Raw genomic sequence first — 17,542 nt, forward strand, 5'->3', positions numbered from 1 at the left:
CCCTGACCTCAGAGAGACCGCCCATTGACCTCAGCGAGACCGCCCACTGACCTCAGCGGGACCGCCTACCCGCATTCTCGAAAAAGGGAGATCTGCGGGTGGCTGGAGCCTGGATGCTCAGGTCTGCAACAGATCTCCATCGCTTTTCACAGCTCCCTCGGCCAATCAGAGGAGCTCAGAGGATCTCCCCAACTAGCCCAAGATCCCTACGGGGCAACTACTCAAGACAGCAAGACTGTCCGGTAAAAAACAGGACCCCTGGGGGGTGCAAAGCAGACACCCTCGGGCATTTCACCAGAGTCATCCAATCATTGTGCACGATTTTGGTTGAGATTTCGTCCGCAGGACGGGAACACGCTTACATACGACGCCATTGTTTTTTATTACCCCTGGGTAGATGGGCAATAAAGGGGTAAAACCCCCTGAATGGGGTATAAAGTTTGGGGGGATTTTTTTTTTCTTTTAATTGTTTTTTTTTTGTCTCAACGTCTTTGTTAATAAACTTTATTTAGTAATTTATTAATTATTAACCCCACAATAGGTGTTATAAATAAAAGTGATTCCGAAGCACAGTGTGAAAAGTGGTTGTATCACCATAGCAACCAACAGAAGAATGGCGCAATCACCAGGAACATCCCATTGGATGTCACATTAACAATAATAATAATAACAATAATAATTTTAAAAGTCCTTTTTTCATTAAAAAAAACTACCAATAATATACCTCAAAACTATAATTAAATAAAAATAATAAAAATTAAATCCAAACAAACATTGTAATTATGTTATTATTATTCTAATGATTTTTATTATATTAATTAATAATATGTACGGCTCTCTTCAAGCCTAAAAATACTCCTTGAGTTGTTACTAGTAAAGTTTAAATACTAATAATAAATTATTAAATAATGTTTAGCGCCTTTAACAGTAAAAATAATAACTAAATAAACGTTCGGGTAACCATAGCAACGGGGTTTTCAGTCCTAGAGACCCAATGCAACGTTTTCCACATTCGTCGTCGCCGGCTCCGGGCGCCATTTTGGTGGCGACATTCGGCCGGCGCTTGGTCTCCAGGAAGATGGCGGCCAGGAATACGGAAGTGCAGTGAAACGCAGACACTTCCGGTCAGTAACTTCCGGCTACTTTGAAATCATTTCTGAAACAGGGAAGACCCGGCAGCAGGTCAGTGCCGAGTGTTTTATTTTCCACATATTTCGCTATTTTAATCCCGAATTTAACTTTGTTTATCGCACTTCAACTCCATAAGCAAAGTTAAAATATTTTTTTGGTAATTTTAATTATTTTTATACAACCTATGTATCATTTATTTATTAATTGATGTGTTTTTAACATATATATATGGTAGTTTGGAGACTTATTAGTATAATAATAACTATACATATATATGAAATATATATAAATAAATATATATAAAAATAATAATTCGAAAAAAATAAATAAAATGAACATTTTATGAGCAGATTTACACCATACGTCCGGTTGTGGGACTCTGTCGGCAGGGGCGGGACTGTTGGCAGCTATGCTTGTGCCGCTCCCATCGTTTCCCGAGGAATATTTTACATTCTGAGATACTTCCTGCAGGGGACCGGATCCCGTGACCCCGTGACTCTGTGACTCCCTGACTCTGTGACTCCGTGACTATGAGCAACCCGGAGAAGGAGAGGACCGAAAATGTCTTGGCTCTGACCTTGGAGATCGTCTACCTGCTGACTGGAGAAGTGAGTGAGCGTCGCGGGGACGGCCCGTTACGTTTTGTTTGCAGGCGTTTAGTAAATTGGTGAAATGCACGAGAGGGGACGTATTTTCAGGTAGCACCAGCCCCTGTGTACGGAGAACCTTACAGTCGGAGATGATTGTGATGTGGAAGCCTAGAATCTGCCGTATGTATGTTAGTGTGTGTAAGTATGTTGGCGTGTGTGTGTAAGTATGTTGGCGTGTGTGTGTAAGTATGTTAGTGTGTGTGTGTAAGCATGTCGGTGTGTGTGTAAGTATGTTAGTGTGTGTAAGTATGTTAGTGTGTGTGTAAGTATGTTAGTGTGTGTGTGTAAGTATGTTAGCGTGTGTGTGTGTGTAAGTATGTTAGTGTGTGTGTAAGTATGTTAGTGTGTGTAAGCATGTCAGTGTGTGTGTGTGTGAGTATGTTAGTGTGTGTGTTAGTGTTGTGGAAAATATGGGTGGTCCTTGATATAAACTTCCTATAATGTGATAATATAACTGGGGATGCTATAAATGTGATTGGCTGTTGCTTTAGTGATGTCAGTGGGCGTGATACTGCATATTATGCAGCCTGGGGAGGGGTTAAATGAGACCGAATCCTAAGTTTTCCCACAGAATATCCACTCCAGCGTGCATTAAAAATACAATGTCTGGCACTAGACCATCTTATTGCTTCTCCTGCTCTATAGAACTATATCGTTGTGAAGCGACAGAGCGTGTACACGGCAGACAGCGGTAGTCCATGCGCGGCGGGGGTCTGCAGGACCCAGAACCAAAGCAAGGCGGCTCCGTCTCACTTGAGAAACATTGACCAGAAGGTCCTGGATCTGACCAACAGGATCCTTCAGCTGCTGACTGGAGAGGTGAGGGAGGAAGGGAATCGCCTCACACAGATTGGAATGAGTCTGAATGGTATGATGTCATCGTGGTTTTTTTTTCAGGTTCCTGTAAGGTGTGATGATGTCACCGTCCATTTCTCTATGGAGGAGTGGGAATATTTAGAGGGACACAAGGAGCTTTACGAGGACTTCATGACGGAGAATCCCCCGCCCCGCAGCTTGTCGGGTAAGAGGAGCCGTGTTCATTGGCTGGATTCCTTTAACCCCTTAATCTCAATTTATATGACGTAATACCGAAGCCACTGAAATCCATCGCATCATAGCTGGTTCAAGTCTCTTCGTTTATATTGAAATTATAAGAAAGGGGGAGTAAAATCAGCTCAGATCAGGGAAAGACCCCCAGTGACACTTAACTGACCCCACCACTGGAGGTTACGGTGGAAGCTTTTCAGTAGCCAATGCACCCAACAGACATTTAACCCCTTAAGGGACAGGCTGGGTTTTTTTTGGGGGGGGCGGGGTGTTTGTTCCCTTCATGACAATGGCGCTCGTGTTTAATGAGCTCACACAAGTTATATATTGGGGGGCTTTCTTCAGATACCGTTTATTGATCATTTCATCTACATTCCTATAAAAAAATGTAACATTTTAACCAGATTTCTCTACTAAAAAAGCTTTCATTTCCTGTAGTTGATCCAAGCGAAACCACGAAAAACAAAATGGCGGATGACTTTGGCACCCCGATTCCTTCACGCTCTGTGAGCGGAGGTACAAGCGACGTCAAGACCAACCCGGCAGCCACGTACGTCAGGGCAATCGAGCAGCAGAGACGGTGTATGGAGGGGGAAGAGGAGGCGGCTGCTCCCGCGGATTACATACGGGAAGAACGTATATCGATATACGTCAACGAAGAACTCGGCTCTTGTGAAGAAGAGAGCGTCGCCGACATTTATGCAACCAATGGCTACCGACCAGCAGAAGATCCGTCTTCTACCACCGAAGGGCCAAGTAGAGTGATTATTCTTGACCCTGACATAGAGACGTGCCCAGAGACGACGTATTTCCATGGTAACGTAGATCCCGACCTCGAGGAAACCCACTACGGAGACGTTAGAGAAACCTACGACAGGTTTAGCGACACGTCTCACCGTGCGCTGTACTACGCGGAGGAGCCGCGCGCGCGCCTCGCCTGCGAGGAGTGCTTTTCCAGCGCGTCGGATCTCGAGAGACACCAGGCGGCCCACAAAGGCAAGAAGCTGCGGTGCTCGCGCTGCGAGAAGTCCTTCTGCCACCGGTCCGAGCTCCTCCGGCACGAGCAGGTCCACACGGGCCAGAAGCCGTTCTCGTGCTCGGAGTGCGGAAGGAACTACACGAGCAAATCGAACCTCCTCACGCACATGACGCTCCACACGGGAGAGAAGCCGTACTCGTGCGCCGACTGCGAGAGACGCTTCACCAACCGCTCGCATCTGGCCAGGCATCGGCTGATTCACACGGGGCAGAGGCCGTTTTCCTGCTCGGAGTGCGGGAAGTGCTTCTCCAGCAGAGGACATCTCGTGAGGCACCAGCGCAGCCACACCGGCGAGAAGCCGTACCCTTGTTCCGTTTGCGGGAAGTGCTTCGTCGATTACTCGGCTCTGGTCCGGCATCAGCGGATTCACACCGGAGACCGGCCCTTTCCGTGTTCCGTGTGCGGGAAGCGCTTCACCAGTAGCTCGCACCTGTCCGTCCACCTGCGCATTCACACGGGAGAGAAGCCCTTCTCGTGCTCGGCGTGCGCAAAGTGCTTCTCGGATTACTCCAGCCTGGTTAGGCATCAGCGGACTCACACGGGAGTCTCGCCCTTCTCGTGTTCGGAATGCGGCAAATCCTTTAGCAGCAAATCCAATCTTGTTACGCACCAAAGAGTTCACGCGGGAGAAAGGGGGAGGCCCTTCTCGTGCCCTGAATGCGGGACGCGTTTCGCCAACAAATCCAGTCTCGTGAAACATCAGAAGATTCACATGGACAACACGATGGGTTTCCTGCACTAATATTGGGCAAAAACTGGGGAAAAAACAACTGGGGGTGATTAATAAATGCTGCACGAAGGGCAGGCTGGCTGTCCTGGAGGGCAGGGGACAATCTCCTCCAATGCTGTTCTGAGTTAAACCACCACCGTCGCAGGGGCCGGAATGCAACAGGGTCCCGTAAGACGATGCGACCCCGGGGTGACAGACTGCTTGCACACACTAGGGAAAAAAGGCTCTGGACGCAGTGGAGGTGTGATAGTAAGCGTGAGTGTGTGTGTGTGTGTGTGAGAGCTTGTAAGGGTTAGTGTGTGTATGTGTAAGGGTGACTAGGGGGGGCCACTTAACTTAACCCGCCCCATCAGGTAGGCAAAACCTTTGTAAATCCATTTCTTATCCGTATCCAAACAAAATAAGTAATCGGGACGAACCAATGGACACCGTTACAAACCCAGAACGGGATCTCTCGGGATGCGTCATGACGCGAGCTAACGAAATAAGAAAGCTGATAACCCTGTACGTTTAATTTTTTTTTTTTATTGCAAGCTGCGGAATGTTTTACTTCCGATTTACCTTGATTTATATTCAAACATAAAAATACTGAAAACCACCGAAAATTGAACCCTGGCAGTCGTCGCTGGTTACCAATGTGCCAGGATCCTGGAGAAGCTTCTCTCCTGCCGTGTCGTTTATCTCTTGATAGGACTGTGACTGCTAACTCCTATCATTCTAAGTCAGCCAATACATGCTGGAACCTGGCTCCCTGTGCCATGCCCCCCCACTTACACATTCATGCTATCACACATACACTCATTCATATACTCATTCATTCACAGATTAATTCCCTCAATCACGCATACAACCCCACCCTCTTACCTGCACTGCAGATCTCTCACTCGCAGACTTACACAGGGGCTGCTGCTTCCCACTGCGTAGCTCGCTAGCAATTTCTCTTGTGCCAAACAGCGGAAGCAGGAATGGAGCGGAGTCATGTGATGTGACAGAAATTCACGTGAATCCTCTGTGTTCGGCTTCCGCTGTGCGGTACAGAAGACACTGCTGTGCGAGCAACCCACAGGAAAGCAGCAGGGCCCTTGCGATTCTGCAATCCAGGTTGCCTTGCCTGCAGGTCCCATGCGGGCCGCACCTCAAGGTCCAGCGGGCCGCATGTTGGACGCCCCTGGGGTAGGGAGTTAAGATTAACCTTTACTAATTAAGAAGCAAAGCATTTCTGTGAAAAAGCCTGAAACATCATCGTTCTTAATTGTTGAAACGGCTTCAAAAAGAAACATCTGCCGAGATAGGTGAAATTGTTACATTTGTAGCAAGCAGTTCAATTGATATTCCTTTGGTAAAGTGATATTGTTCAATTGGTAATAAAAACTGTTAACATTTCTGGACAATGTTTAAAATTTCTATTAGCGATAAGAAGAGACTATTTTTTTTATTGATACAAATAAACTAAATATATTTTGAAATGTAACCCTTTCAATGCTGGTATGTATTTAACGATTTTAATATGGCATTGAACTGAGTTATGCCTTCCTTGTTATAAATAATACGACTCTCGGCGCATTGGCAGCATTTTAGGGTGTATTAAAATCCTCCTAAACTAAGCTTTTGCAGAATGGTCTACAACGAGGCTGCACAAATCTTCATCTGATGCCAAGTCTTGGGTATTTCAACTGATGCCAAGGCATCTCAATTAAAAATCCATCGTTTTTTTCAGTCAAGGATAAAAAAATATTTTATTGTCATCGGCATACAGAAATACAACAAATACAGGTGCACATTGAGGCAAACCTTCCGCTTTAACTCTTTTTTAACTGGGGGGAAGAAAAATAAATATTAATTATGCATAAATATTGGGATAACACATATGAACACATCCTATCTTCGTAATAACAATACTTGAAAATAAAGTAATTTGGAAGTTCCTGTCTCGTACCATATGAGATCCCCTCTCTTTTTCTTGTTCATTTTCATTTTTGGGATTAAGTAGGAAACTCTCGGTCCTATTTCTACCTACTCTATGGTGGTTCTGCCCCCCTCCTGGACCCTCAGTGATTTCTTGAAGCCCAGGATGCCGTTCTTCCACCGTCGGATGCTCTGGTGGGTTAGGGCCACAGGGAGAGAAGAGCCCCAATCTTCTGGGAGAGTGGCTTTACAAAGGAGTGGGGCTAGATGGCTGTGTGGGTGGGGCAATCCCTAGATTGTATTAAGTAGGAGGGAAAGTGGGTGTGGCCAATATTTAAATTGCCGATAGGAGGGCAATAAGTAAGATCTCCAGCTGTTACACAAGTTCAGCTTCCGAGATAACCCCCCGGCTGTAGTGTAGCAAAGCATCATGGGAGCTGTAGTTCCACCACGGCTTACCCTCTGCAAATCAAACATTTTTCTCTCTTGCGTGAATCTTCTGATGGCGGATTAGATACGGTTGGCACTTGAAACGCTTCCCGCACGCGGCACACGCGAACGCCTTCTCGTCGGTGTGAACGCCCCGATGGCTGACGCAGCTCGAGTAGTCGCTGAAGCGCTTCCCGCACACGGCGCAGGCAAAGGGCTTCTCCCCCGTGTGGATCCGCAGGTGGGTGACCAGGTTGGACTTATCGGCGAAGCGTTTCCCGCACTCGGGGCACGAGAACGGCCTCTCGCCCGTGTGAATCCTGCGGTGCACGATGAGGTGGGACCTGGCCGTGAATCGTTTCCCGCATTCGGGGCAGGAGAACGGCCTCTCGCCCGTGTGAGTCCTCAAGTGCGCCATGAGCTCGGATTTATACGCGAAACGTTTCTCGCACACCGAACACGCGAAATGGTATTTCGCAACATGCGTGTCGCCAGCGAAACATTCGCGAAGGTCTGAACAGTTATAAAGGTTCTCGGCGGTTTGCGGTCTTTCACGGAACGCGGTATCTAATCCAGTCCTGCTCCCGCGCTCCGTTCTACCGGCAAACGTCTTATTGCTCGACCTGCGGTAGTCCATGTTTCTAGATATAAACTCTCTCGGTTTACGCTCTGTGGGTAGGTAAAGGTCGCGGGCCATGAAATAATTTTCCTCGACGCACGAGGCCAACTCGTCCCTCAAGGGAGTAGATACATGCTCCATCTGTTGGGGTTCCGCGGGGGTCCCGTGTCCATCACGCGAGGATCTTTCCATCACCAAGCGAGAAGATGAACCTTCTGTGGGTGTAGACGTGTCTGGGAGGTCACGGGAGGTTGGTTCTTCTTGGATGCCAGGAGATAGATTCTCTGTATGGGCTTTAGTCACATCAATGTCCTCGATACGAGTCGGTGGAGTCCTGGTCTGGGAGATGTCACCGTCTGGGAGATGTCCTTCTTCACTTGAGGTTGACTCCTCCTCAGAAGATAGATGTTCTAACCTTTCTTCTCGTGGAGCAGAGTTCTCTCCTGTCCTTATAACAGAAGGATCCTGGCTTTTAACGTTTGCCACGAGTTTATCGTCGGTTGAGCGAGCGGGACTCTGAAGTCCTTTCAGGGTCTTTCCATCTGTTGGAAACAAAGACCATGATCTATTTTTTTCTGATGGCAAGCTTGTGTATGTTCATATCTATTTTTGTGCATTTATTAAGACAAAATGTTTTTCCATGGCTTTTTTTATCTTTTTTTTTTTGGACAACCATGGAAGGGAGGATGACAGAGATGAACGATCGTCTTACCCAGTGAAGTGAAGGTCTGGTGATTCTCCATCATCGCGTCCTCATAAAGAGCCTTGTGCCCTTGTACATAATCCCACTCATCCGCTGAGAAATAGACAGCCACGTCCTCACACCTCACAGCGACCTGACAAACCCAACAACACGGTCATTACCCACAAGCCCCTCTCTGTTTTTACTGTACAAAGTCCCGTTCCTCTCACCTCCCCGGTCAGCAGCTCGATGATCTTGTTGGTCAGTTCCAGGATCTTCTGCTCATTGTTTTTCCCACGTGAGAAGGAGCGGTGCCGTAGAGGAACAGCGCCACTGCCTTGGGTCTTGAAGGAACGTCTTCTGTGCATGACACGTCCTTCAGGATCCATCAAAGGTAGGCGACCCTACATATCGAGAGAGATACAATAGTAAATATTTCATTCTAGTATAAAAAAAAGTCAAAAAGTATCCCACTTTCTCCCCATTTTTCTAATGGGTCATTTGTAGAGAAGTCCAGACTTAAAGCTCTTCTAATGCGTGTCTACCTTATAAACAGCCTGTGGTTATGTCACAATTATAATATATATATATATATATTATATATATATATATATATTATATATATATATATATATTCCTCACCTCCCCTGTGAGCAGGTAGATGATCTCCAGGGTTATATTCAGAATAATGCCTGTGATCGGATCTTGGTCCTTGATCATTATGTTAGATTTATGCAGGTACGCAAGAAATGGCCTCTGGTCCTCGTGGGGTTATCACAGGGCTGATGTCCACAGGGTGCTCTGGGAATGGCCTTGGTCCTCGCGGGAGGGGTTATCACAGGGCTGATGTCCACAGGGTGCTCTGGGAATGGTCTTGGTCCTCGCGGGAGGGGTTATCACAGGGCTGATGTCCACAGGGTGCTCTGGGAATGGTCTTGGTCCTCGCGGGAGGGGTTATAACAGAGCTGATGTCCACAGGGTGCTCTGGGAATGGTCTTGGTCCTCATGGGAGGGGTTATCACAGGGCTGATGTCCACAGGGTGCTCTGGGAATGGTCCTTGGTCCTCGTGGGAGGGGTTATAATCAGGCTGATGTCCACAAGGTGCTCTGGGAACTGACTTTTGTCTTCATAGGACAGGTTATTAGTGAATTGATGTCCATTAAATGCCCAGAGGATGGACCTTGCCCCTCGTGCGTGGGGTTATCAGCACCCTGGCAGCTGCAATGACACAAGAAATATTAGACATACGTATCTTTGCTGCTGCATGTTTAAAACGCAAAAAAAATCAGAATTCCGCCAAAATTACTCACTGTAGTAGCTGTTACCAATTCTGCTGGGAGGCTGTTCCACTTATCATCCACCCTCTCAGTAAAGCAAAAAACTGTTTTACTTAGCAAGGAAATATAACGTACATCCATTTGAACAAGAGACCACCGAAAGCTTATCTACTTACCCCCCCCCATCTACCCTTATCTCCTTCAGACCCCCAAAGTAGGGGTAAATATTAACACAAAGGTAATAAGGAACCCCTGGGGGAGGGGGCAGAAACCTGTGCAAATTACCCGAATTAAATATAAATGTATCATACCTAGAAACATCGTTAGCTGTCAAGGCTCCATCAACGCTCCCGGGGAATAACGGTAAAGATTGCCCAAATCAAACATGGCCGCTGAGCCCTTCCCCAATCGACAGCTCTATCACAACCCTTTCGCTATGGTAACAGGGACGCAGCGCGCTTCGGTAGCGAAACGGCTCGTGCACATGCGCAGTCCACTCGTGGTCGCTTTTTGACCGCTAGTGACGTAAAGCCTGCTGGAGTGGATACACGGCAGGATTGCCCTGTTCAAATATGTCCGCTTAGCCCTTCCTCTACTTGACCGCACAGTCACACCCCTTTCTCTATGGTAACAGGTGCAACGCGCAGCAGCCGCTCGGTGGTTCCTGTGCACGCTCAATCAACATTGTTCTATCCGGCGATGACTAGTGACGTAAATTCGGCGTATTAGTTTCCATAACGAATTTACCTTGAAATCCACTTTAACCCCTTCAATCCCAGGGGGTTTTGGTACCTCAAAGCCCAGAGCAATTTTGCCATTTTTGGGGTATGTCGGTTTAGCGATGATTCTCTTTTCCTGTGAATAGAGTACCCATGTAAACTATATATTGTTTTTTCAAGGAGAGAGAGAGCTTTCGTTTGATACCATAGTTGGATGATTATCTGAAAATTTAGAATGAGAAATTTAGTAAAAGCTAGCGAAGATTAAAAAATTAAACTAATTTTTTTTTACATTTTGCCTCTGAATCCTCACAAAATTAGGTAAAGTGATGGAAAATCCGCTCCAAGTTGTTGTGAACGGGGGCAGGAGGGTTATACTGGCTAGATGTTATGCTAGGGCAATGGGAAGTAAGGTTTTTTAATAATTTTTTTATTATTTTTTTTTAAATTTTTTATTTTATTTAAATTTTTTTACATTTTTTTATTTTTTATATATTATTTTTACACAGAAATGGTTAGAGATCCTCCTAGGGACCTCCTGAACATGCCAGTGATGTCACAATGACATCACAGCTCACATTATAATTTTTTTTTGTATTATTTATATTATTTTTTTAATGATTTATTTAATATTATTTTTTAAATGAATTAACTTTTTTTTTTTTTTCAGCTTTTTCGTTTCAGGACGGGAGGGGGAGTGAGAGAGACGTCCCGGGAGGGAATGCCCGATCGCGCGTTTGCAACTTTCAACCGTAACAGCTTACCGGCTTTCATGCAGGAAGCTGTTACGGGAGATCGGGCAGCAGAAAGCCGGCGATGCCGGCTTCTGCTGCCAGGGGGGACCTGTTTTTTTTTTTTGGGGGGGGGGGGTCTGTCACAGGGACCAGAGGACTTTGAGCTGGGGGGGCCCCGGCCCTCGCGTGGACGTCTTTTGTCGGGTCGTCTGGAAACGTTCCTCCGAAGCTCCCCGGCAGCAGCCGCAGACAAACAAAAGCTGCTCCTTCTACAAGCTTTTTCCACCCCATAGGAAAGCAGACCGCAGTTACCATAGAGAGCAGCTGAACAAGCACTTATTTATTAAGGACAATCAGGTCAACGAGATGGAACACAAAAGAAAAACCAAAATCGGGACAGGCGGATTATTGCACATGGATCGGCGCCCTCTCCTGCCGGGGGGGAAAGGAGAACTTCGACCCTCTGTAATAATTCATGGGGGGGTAGGCTAATCCCAGGGAGCTTTTTCCCCTCTTCGGGACTCCGGCTCATCACTGGCCCGTAGCCCCCAGCTTCTATTGCGCATGCTCCTGCTGATGATTGACGAGCTGCCCGAACCGGACGAAAGACTTCCCACACTCCACGCAGATGTACGACTTTTCCCTTTGGTGGGTGAATTTGTGTTTGGCGAGGGTGGTTTTGCGGGTGAAGCTCTTGCCGCACTCTTCGCACGAGAACGGTTTCTCCCCCCGGTGCATGCGCAGGTGCCCGAGGAGGGTGGACCTCCTGGTTAAGGTCATCCCGCACACGTCACATGGGTACCGGCTCTCGCCGGTGTGTATCTTCCGGTGGCGGCCGAGCTGCGAGTTCTGACTGTAACGCTTCCCGCACTCGGAGCAGGAGAAGGGCTTCTTCCCCGGGTGAATGCACTCTGTTTCGTGAATGCGGAGGTCCGCTCCGAAGACGAACGCTTTGCCGCAGACAGGACAGGCCAGCTTCTTCTCTTTTTTGACCGCCGGCCGTGGAGGGACATCCGACTTGTCGCCGACCACCAAACCCGCAACGCCAGCGCCCTCGAAGGCTCCGTAACAGAAGACGAGTGCCTCCTTAAAATCGGAAGAGCGCGCCGACGGCGTGTGTCCCGCGGGCACGCAAGCGTCTTCACGCAAGGCATACTCCTCCCCTTTAATAGCGCTCGCACATTCTCCGCCGGGCTCCTCCTTCACACGGGCCGACGTATATCCTGACCGCGTACGTTCTGCGGGCGCGTAGGCGCCGACGTCGCCAAGACTTCCATCGTCCTCCTCCTTGATTGAATACACACATCCTATTCGGATGCCACCTCCCTTCGCACAATCGGCGGCGTCTGTAGCACCTTCATGGCCGCCGGGCTCCTCCTTGACGCGGACTGATATATATTGTGACCGCGCACGTTCTGTGGGGGCGTAGGCGCCGACTTCGGCAACATTTCCATCCTCCTCCTCCTTAATAGGACATGCGCATTCTATCCGCGTGCCATTAGCAACGTCTGTAGCGTTGTCATCTCCGGGCTCCTCCTTGACCCGGACAGACCGAGTAGATTCAGTGAGCGCGCATGCGTCCGATTCCTCCTTAATACGAACGGAGAGATATTCTACCCCCGACGGCTCGTCTCGCGTACAGGCGCCGCGGTCTGCTGCCTCCAACCCTTCCGGACTCCTCCTGACCACAGGGCCATCTGTTGGACCAAAACGTATCGATGAAAGGTCTGGAACGCGATCGTCAAAGTCATTAATTAACCGTATTCCAGAGGGACCTCTGCGGACCAACAACCCTGACTTCAACCAATCAAGGAGAAGCTTAAAGATTAACATATAACATATTAACATATTAACATATAACATATAACGAGCCACTGAACGCAGCGCCACCTACCCAGTGAGAGGAGAGTCTGCTCGTTCTCCATCTTCAGAGGTCCTTCTAGTCGTCGTCCTTCTGGAAATAAAAGAGACGGTGACTTTATGTACCGTATTTGCTCGATTATAAGATGACCCCCCTGAATATAAGCCTACCCTACAGGGAAAAAGTTTGATTAGCAACGATTAATTCACGTGTAAACTTTTTTTTTTCATATTTAATAAAAACTATGATTGACTTTTAGCTGCCAACCTGCCCCCCAGTTACGCACATCTCCCCTACGGCTTGATACGTTGCCCCCAGATAAGCCTTATATCCCCCCTATATGCCACTCTGCCCCCTCACACACACACACTTGTTGACCCCAAAAAGTCTGCCTATGCCACCTTACACCACTTACCCACAGAAGTGGCCTCTCTCTCTTCCTCAGTGTTGATTGAAGACCGATCGTGACTTTAAATAACAAAATTGTTGGTCATTGCAGGTTTGCGTCAGTTCCCAGCGTCAGGGGGGCATCACCTAGGGTAACGATAGCGGCCGTGGTAGACATCAGTTGTGTAGAAGAAGCAGTGAATCCACACCGCCGGCTATAACAAGATCAGGCAGGTCACCTCAGAGGTAACACAAACCCCCAGACGTTACACCACAGACTCCGTGCCGATCGTGCCACTGACCACTTACACCCCTCCCCAGCTCCACTTCCAACACACCTTCTATAACGGAGCTCCAAAGGGAGACGCTGCATCCACTTGAAAGAGATCCGGGCGAGCAGACGGTGCCCGGGGGGCCGGATCCTTCACAGGACACGCCTGAAAGACATTAAACGGAACATTAAAGATGCGGAGGGACTCTGTCGGGATCACTTTATCGAGGGGGCATTTGAGGGGCTGTTTGCCCCCTCTTTCTGTTGGTGTCGCCCCGAAATGAGATGAGTGACGTAACTCACGGCGAATAAATTCACGGCTCCGTCACTAAAAAAACCTAGAGAAGAACGGTCGATGGGGCAACAAAAAGGGGCGAAGACAACCTAAAGGGGCAGCCCAGCCATTATAATTAACATGATGCCCCCCCCATAACCACTTGCCCCCCTTCCCTAACCCCAGGGGCTATTTTCTGTGCAGGCTGAACACATCCCCCGGCGCGCGATATCCTTTCCGCCAATCAGATCTAGCGCCGGCCCGGCGAACGCGGCGTTACAGAGTCTCTTCAAGCAGCCAATCGGTGGTGAGGACGAGGAAGCTGCAGCTTCTACCTCAAGTAAGTCATTTTTATTCAGTGATTAAACGAAGGCGCAATAAATGACTCATAAAGTAACTTATAACGCATCGTCCTTTACAGGCCACGTTTAGAAAGCGCTACGATGGGGCAAAAAACTAAATATGGAGTAATTAACATGGACATTTGATCCGTTTTAACAGTGACTGCGCCACATAAAAAAAAAAATATTGCCCCTCACGTAACCCACTGGCTTTTTACTGGGGGGGGGGGTGTATATATATACGGTATATATCAAACTCATAAAGTACCCACCTAGCAGACCCCCAGCTTCTCCCCAGGAGGGCAAAGCACCCCTATTGCCCCCCCCGCCCACAACATATCCGCCTTCCTACCCCCCTCCCAGAGCCTCAGTACTCACTTTCCCACAGAAACGCTTTTAGGGCAAATAATCCAAAATTTAGGTTAATCAGCCATGGCCGAAGAGCCACTTTCCCCTCTGATGCAGACCGAGAAGCCACGCCCCTCCGTCCCAGCGGTAACAAGGCGCATGCGCCGTTCGAAGAATGCGCTACACGGGAGGCCAGGAGGAACTACGTGCCCCGTGATGCTCTGCGCCCGCGGCTAGTCCAGTGATCTCATTTCCGGTGCGCTTAGTTACAGGGTATTGAGTGAAACGGGTGCACGTTGAAAGCAGGAAAGCGTGTGAGCGTTGCTTAGCAACCGTTATGTATCGAAAGATAATATCTGATATTAAATGAAAGAAAGCCCTCCTTATTACACGATTTAGTGACATGGGAAATATCGCCCCAGCCCCTTCAAGACTGTCGTGTGGTACAGCATTTCCTGAGATAAACATTTCAGCTGTACGTTGTGCTATGCAGTTGGCTAGCATATGCATAGGTGAACAGTTATTCCTGGGAAAGGTGTTGCGATGTTATCACACAAGATGGAAAGTCCAAACTGTGGTTCCAAAGTCACAGGTCAATACACATTACATTCGCCCGAGTTCTGTGTCTACATGGAACAGCCTCCCGGCAGAAGTGGTAGATGCTAATAAAGTGAGGATTATTTAAACATGCATGGGATCGGCATACGGCTCCTAGAGGCATAAAGATCACTTTTATCTCGTCTCGCTTATTATGCCAAATAAACAGTAGTCGTTGACAGGGGCGTAATTAGAAATCAAAGGGCCCTGGGCTGAAAATTGCCTTGGGGGACCCCCCACCTTCACCAAGCATCATGGAGAAAGAGTTCTTCAAAGGTAATAAGGTGCAGAAACCTGTGCAAATTACCCTAATTAAATATAATTTATCATACCTTGAAACATCGTTAGCTGTCAAGGCTCCATCAAGGCTCCTGAGGGATAACGGTAAGGATTGCCCAAATCAAACATGGCTGTTGAGCCCTTCCCCAACCGACAGCTCTATCACAAACCTCTCTCTATGGTAACAGGGACGCAGCACGTCAACTCGTGGTCGCTTATCTACCGGTAATGACGTAAAGCCTGCTGGAGTGGATACACGGCAGGATTGCCCTGTTCAAATATGTCCGCCTAGCCCTTCCTCTACTTGACCCCACAGTCACACCCCTATCTCTATGGTAACAGGTGCGACGCGCAGCAGCCGCTCGGTGGTTCCTGCGCATGCTCAATCAACTTCGTTCTATCCGGCGATGACTAGTGACGTAAACCCGGCGTATCAGTTTCCATAACGAGTTTACCTGTTTAACCCCTTCGTGACAAAGGCTGATTTTACTTTTTGTACCCTTCGTGACAATGGCCGGTTTAACATTTCTGCGCTGCTCGTGTTTAGCTGTAATTTTCTTCTTTCCCATTTACTGAACCCACACACATTAGATATTGTTTTTTTTCAGGACAAGAAGGGCTTTCTTTAGATGACATTTTTTGTTTTGATTGTATCATATTATTTACTATTAAAAAAAGTATAAACTATGGTGAAAAATTTAGAAAAAAATGACTGTTTCTAACTTTTAGTTGAAAAATCTTTTACTCATCTATAAAAGGTAATAAAAAAACCTGCTAAATAGATTCTACTATTCGTCCTGAGTTTAGAAATACCCAATGTTTTTATGTTTTTTTGCTTTTTTCTACACATTATGGGGCAATAAGTACAGGTAGCGTTTTGCTATTTCAAAGCCATTTTTCCCAAATCTGGTCATTCTTCCCCCATGTGCCATTTCGGGTATCTTTGAAGCCGGCCAATGATGATTTACCCCATCAAGTCATATATTTTTGAAAACTAGACAGCCCAGGGTATTCCAAATGCTGGTATTTTAACTCTTTCCATGCACTTATTCTACCAGCAGCCTATGTCAAACTTTATGGTAGTAATTTTTTTGCATTTGTTTTGTCACACACATTTTACTTCAGGTATGAATAAACAGGTTCTGGTATATGTCACTATCACAAAACACCCCAATATGTGTTCAGCAACATCTCCTGAGCGCAGCGATACCCCACATGAATGATTTTGCCTGGCTGTTTGGGGGCAAAAGGGCCACATTTGGGGCATGCACATTTTTCAATGTTGAACTTTGGCATTTGGGCATCCACTGCCCATGCCCTATTTGGTACATCTTTGAGCCTGGCCAATGCAGTGTGTGCCCAATAAACCCATATATTTTTGAAAACTACACACCACAGGGTATTTTAAATGCTGGTATTTTAACTCTTTGCATGCACACATTTTAGCACCAGCATTTTTTCAAAGTTTGCACTAGTATTTTTGTGTGTGTATTTTTCCCACACACACCTACTTTATGTATGAATTTACAGCTCCTGGTATATGCCGCTGTCACACGACACCCCAATATGTGTTCAGCAACATCTCCTGAGTACAGTGATACCCCACATGCATGGGTTTGTCATTTTTTGGGGGAACTAAAAGGCCACATTTGGTACGTGTGCATTTTTTTTTAATTGGAAATTAGATGTGTGGCCATCCTTCCCCCCGTGTTATTTGGGACATTATTGAACCCGGCCAATTCAATTTACCCCATCAAATCATACATTTTTTAAAAGTAGACACCCCATGGGCATTTAATATGCCAGTATTTTAACTCTTTCCATGCGAGAATTGTTTTAAGCTAATATGCTAATTTTAGGACTTGCTCACAAAAATATATTTTTTATATATATATTTTTTTTTTGCCTTTTTTTACATTTTTTTTTTTTAAATTTCAACTTGAAGGTTCCCCTGATAGCGACATCAGTGGGAAATTATTTTTACATTTTACTGGTTTTTTACTATTTTTTTCTAATGATTATTAATTTTATTTTTAATTTATGTTTACTAATCACACTGTGATTAGAAAGCTGAGCTCCATTGACTTGCATGGTTGAATGCAGTACCTGTATTCAACCTGCAAGTGGAGCCAGAGTTCTCTAGAGGGTCTGGAGACCGTCTAGCGAACTTTTTAGTCTTTACTGTTTTTTTACAGGGCGGCCGCCATCTTGCTGATGGCGA

General features: G+C 46.9%; 2 protein-coding genes across 2 annotated transcripts in view; one reads left to right on the forward strand and one right to left on the reverse strand.

Annotated features, from left to right (window-relative positions):
• The first annotated feature begins 1,631 nt into the window (after positions 1–1,631).
• LOC128469286 (zinc finger protein OZF-like) lies at positions 1,632–4,626 on the forward strand. Its single transcript, XM_053451106.1, has 4 exons — positions 1,632–1,739; positions 2,427–2,600; positions 2,679–2,802; positions 3,267–4,626. Exons 1-4 carry the CDS (start codon positions 1,662–1,664, stop codon positions 4,607–4,609), a joined length of 1,719 nt encoding a protein of 572 aa, XP_053307081.1. The 5' UTR covers positions 1,632–1,661; the 3' UTR covers positions 4,610–4,626.
• A 2,345-nt stretch (positions 4,627–6,971) lies between these two features.
• LOC128469287 (uncharacterized) overlaps positions 6,972–17,542 on the reverse strand; it is a 30,112-nt gene continuing 19,541 nt past the window's right edge. The window contains exons 12-20 of the mRNA XM_053451107.1: positions 13,521–13,648; positions 13,359–13,426; positions 13,240–13,292; positions 12,858–12,917; positions 11,562–12,690; positions 9,352–9,451; positions 8,463–8,636; positions 8,263–8,386; positions 6,972–8,092 (exon numbers count right to left, since the gene is read on the reverse strand). Of these exons, the coding sequence (XP_053307082.1) occupies positions 6,972–8,092; positions 8,263–8,386; positions 8,463–8,636; positions 9,352–9,451; positions 11,562–12,690; positions 12,858–12,917; positions 13,240–13,292; positions 13,359–13,426; positions 13,521–13,648 (2,957 nt within the window). The remainder of the gene's footprint in view (positions 8,093–8,262; positions 8,387–8,462; positions 8,637–9,351; positions 9,452–11,561; positions 12,691–12,857; positions 12,918–13,239; positions 13,293–13,358; positions 13,427–13,520; positions 13,649–17,542) is intronic.

This window comes from Spea bombifrons, chromosome 11, assembly GCF_027358695.1.
Source record: "Spea bombifrons isolate aSpeBom1 chromosome 11, aSpeBom1.2.pri, whole genome shotgun sequence".
Taxonomy (NCBI): Eukaryota; Metazoa; Chordata; class Amphibia; order Anura; family Pelobatidae; genus Spea; species Spea bombifrons.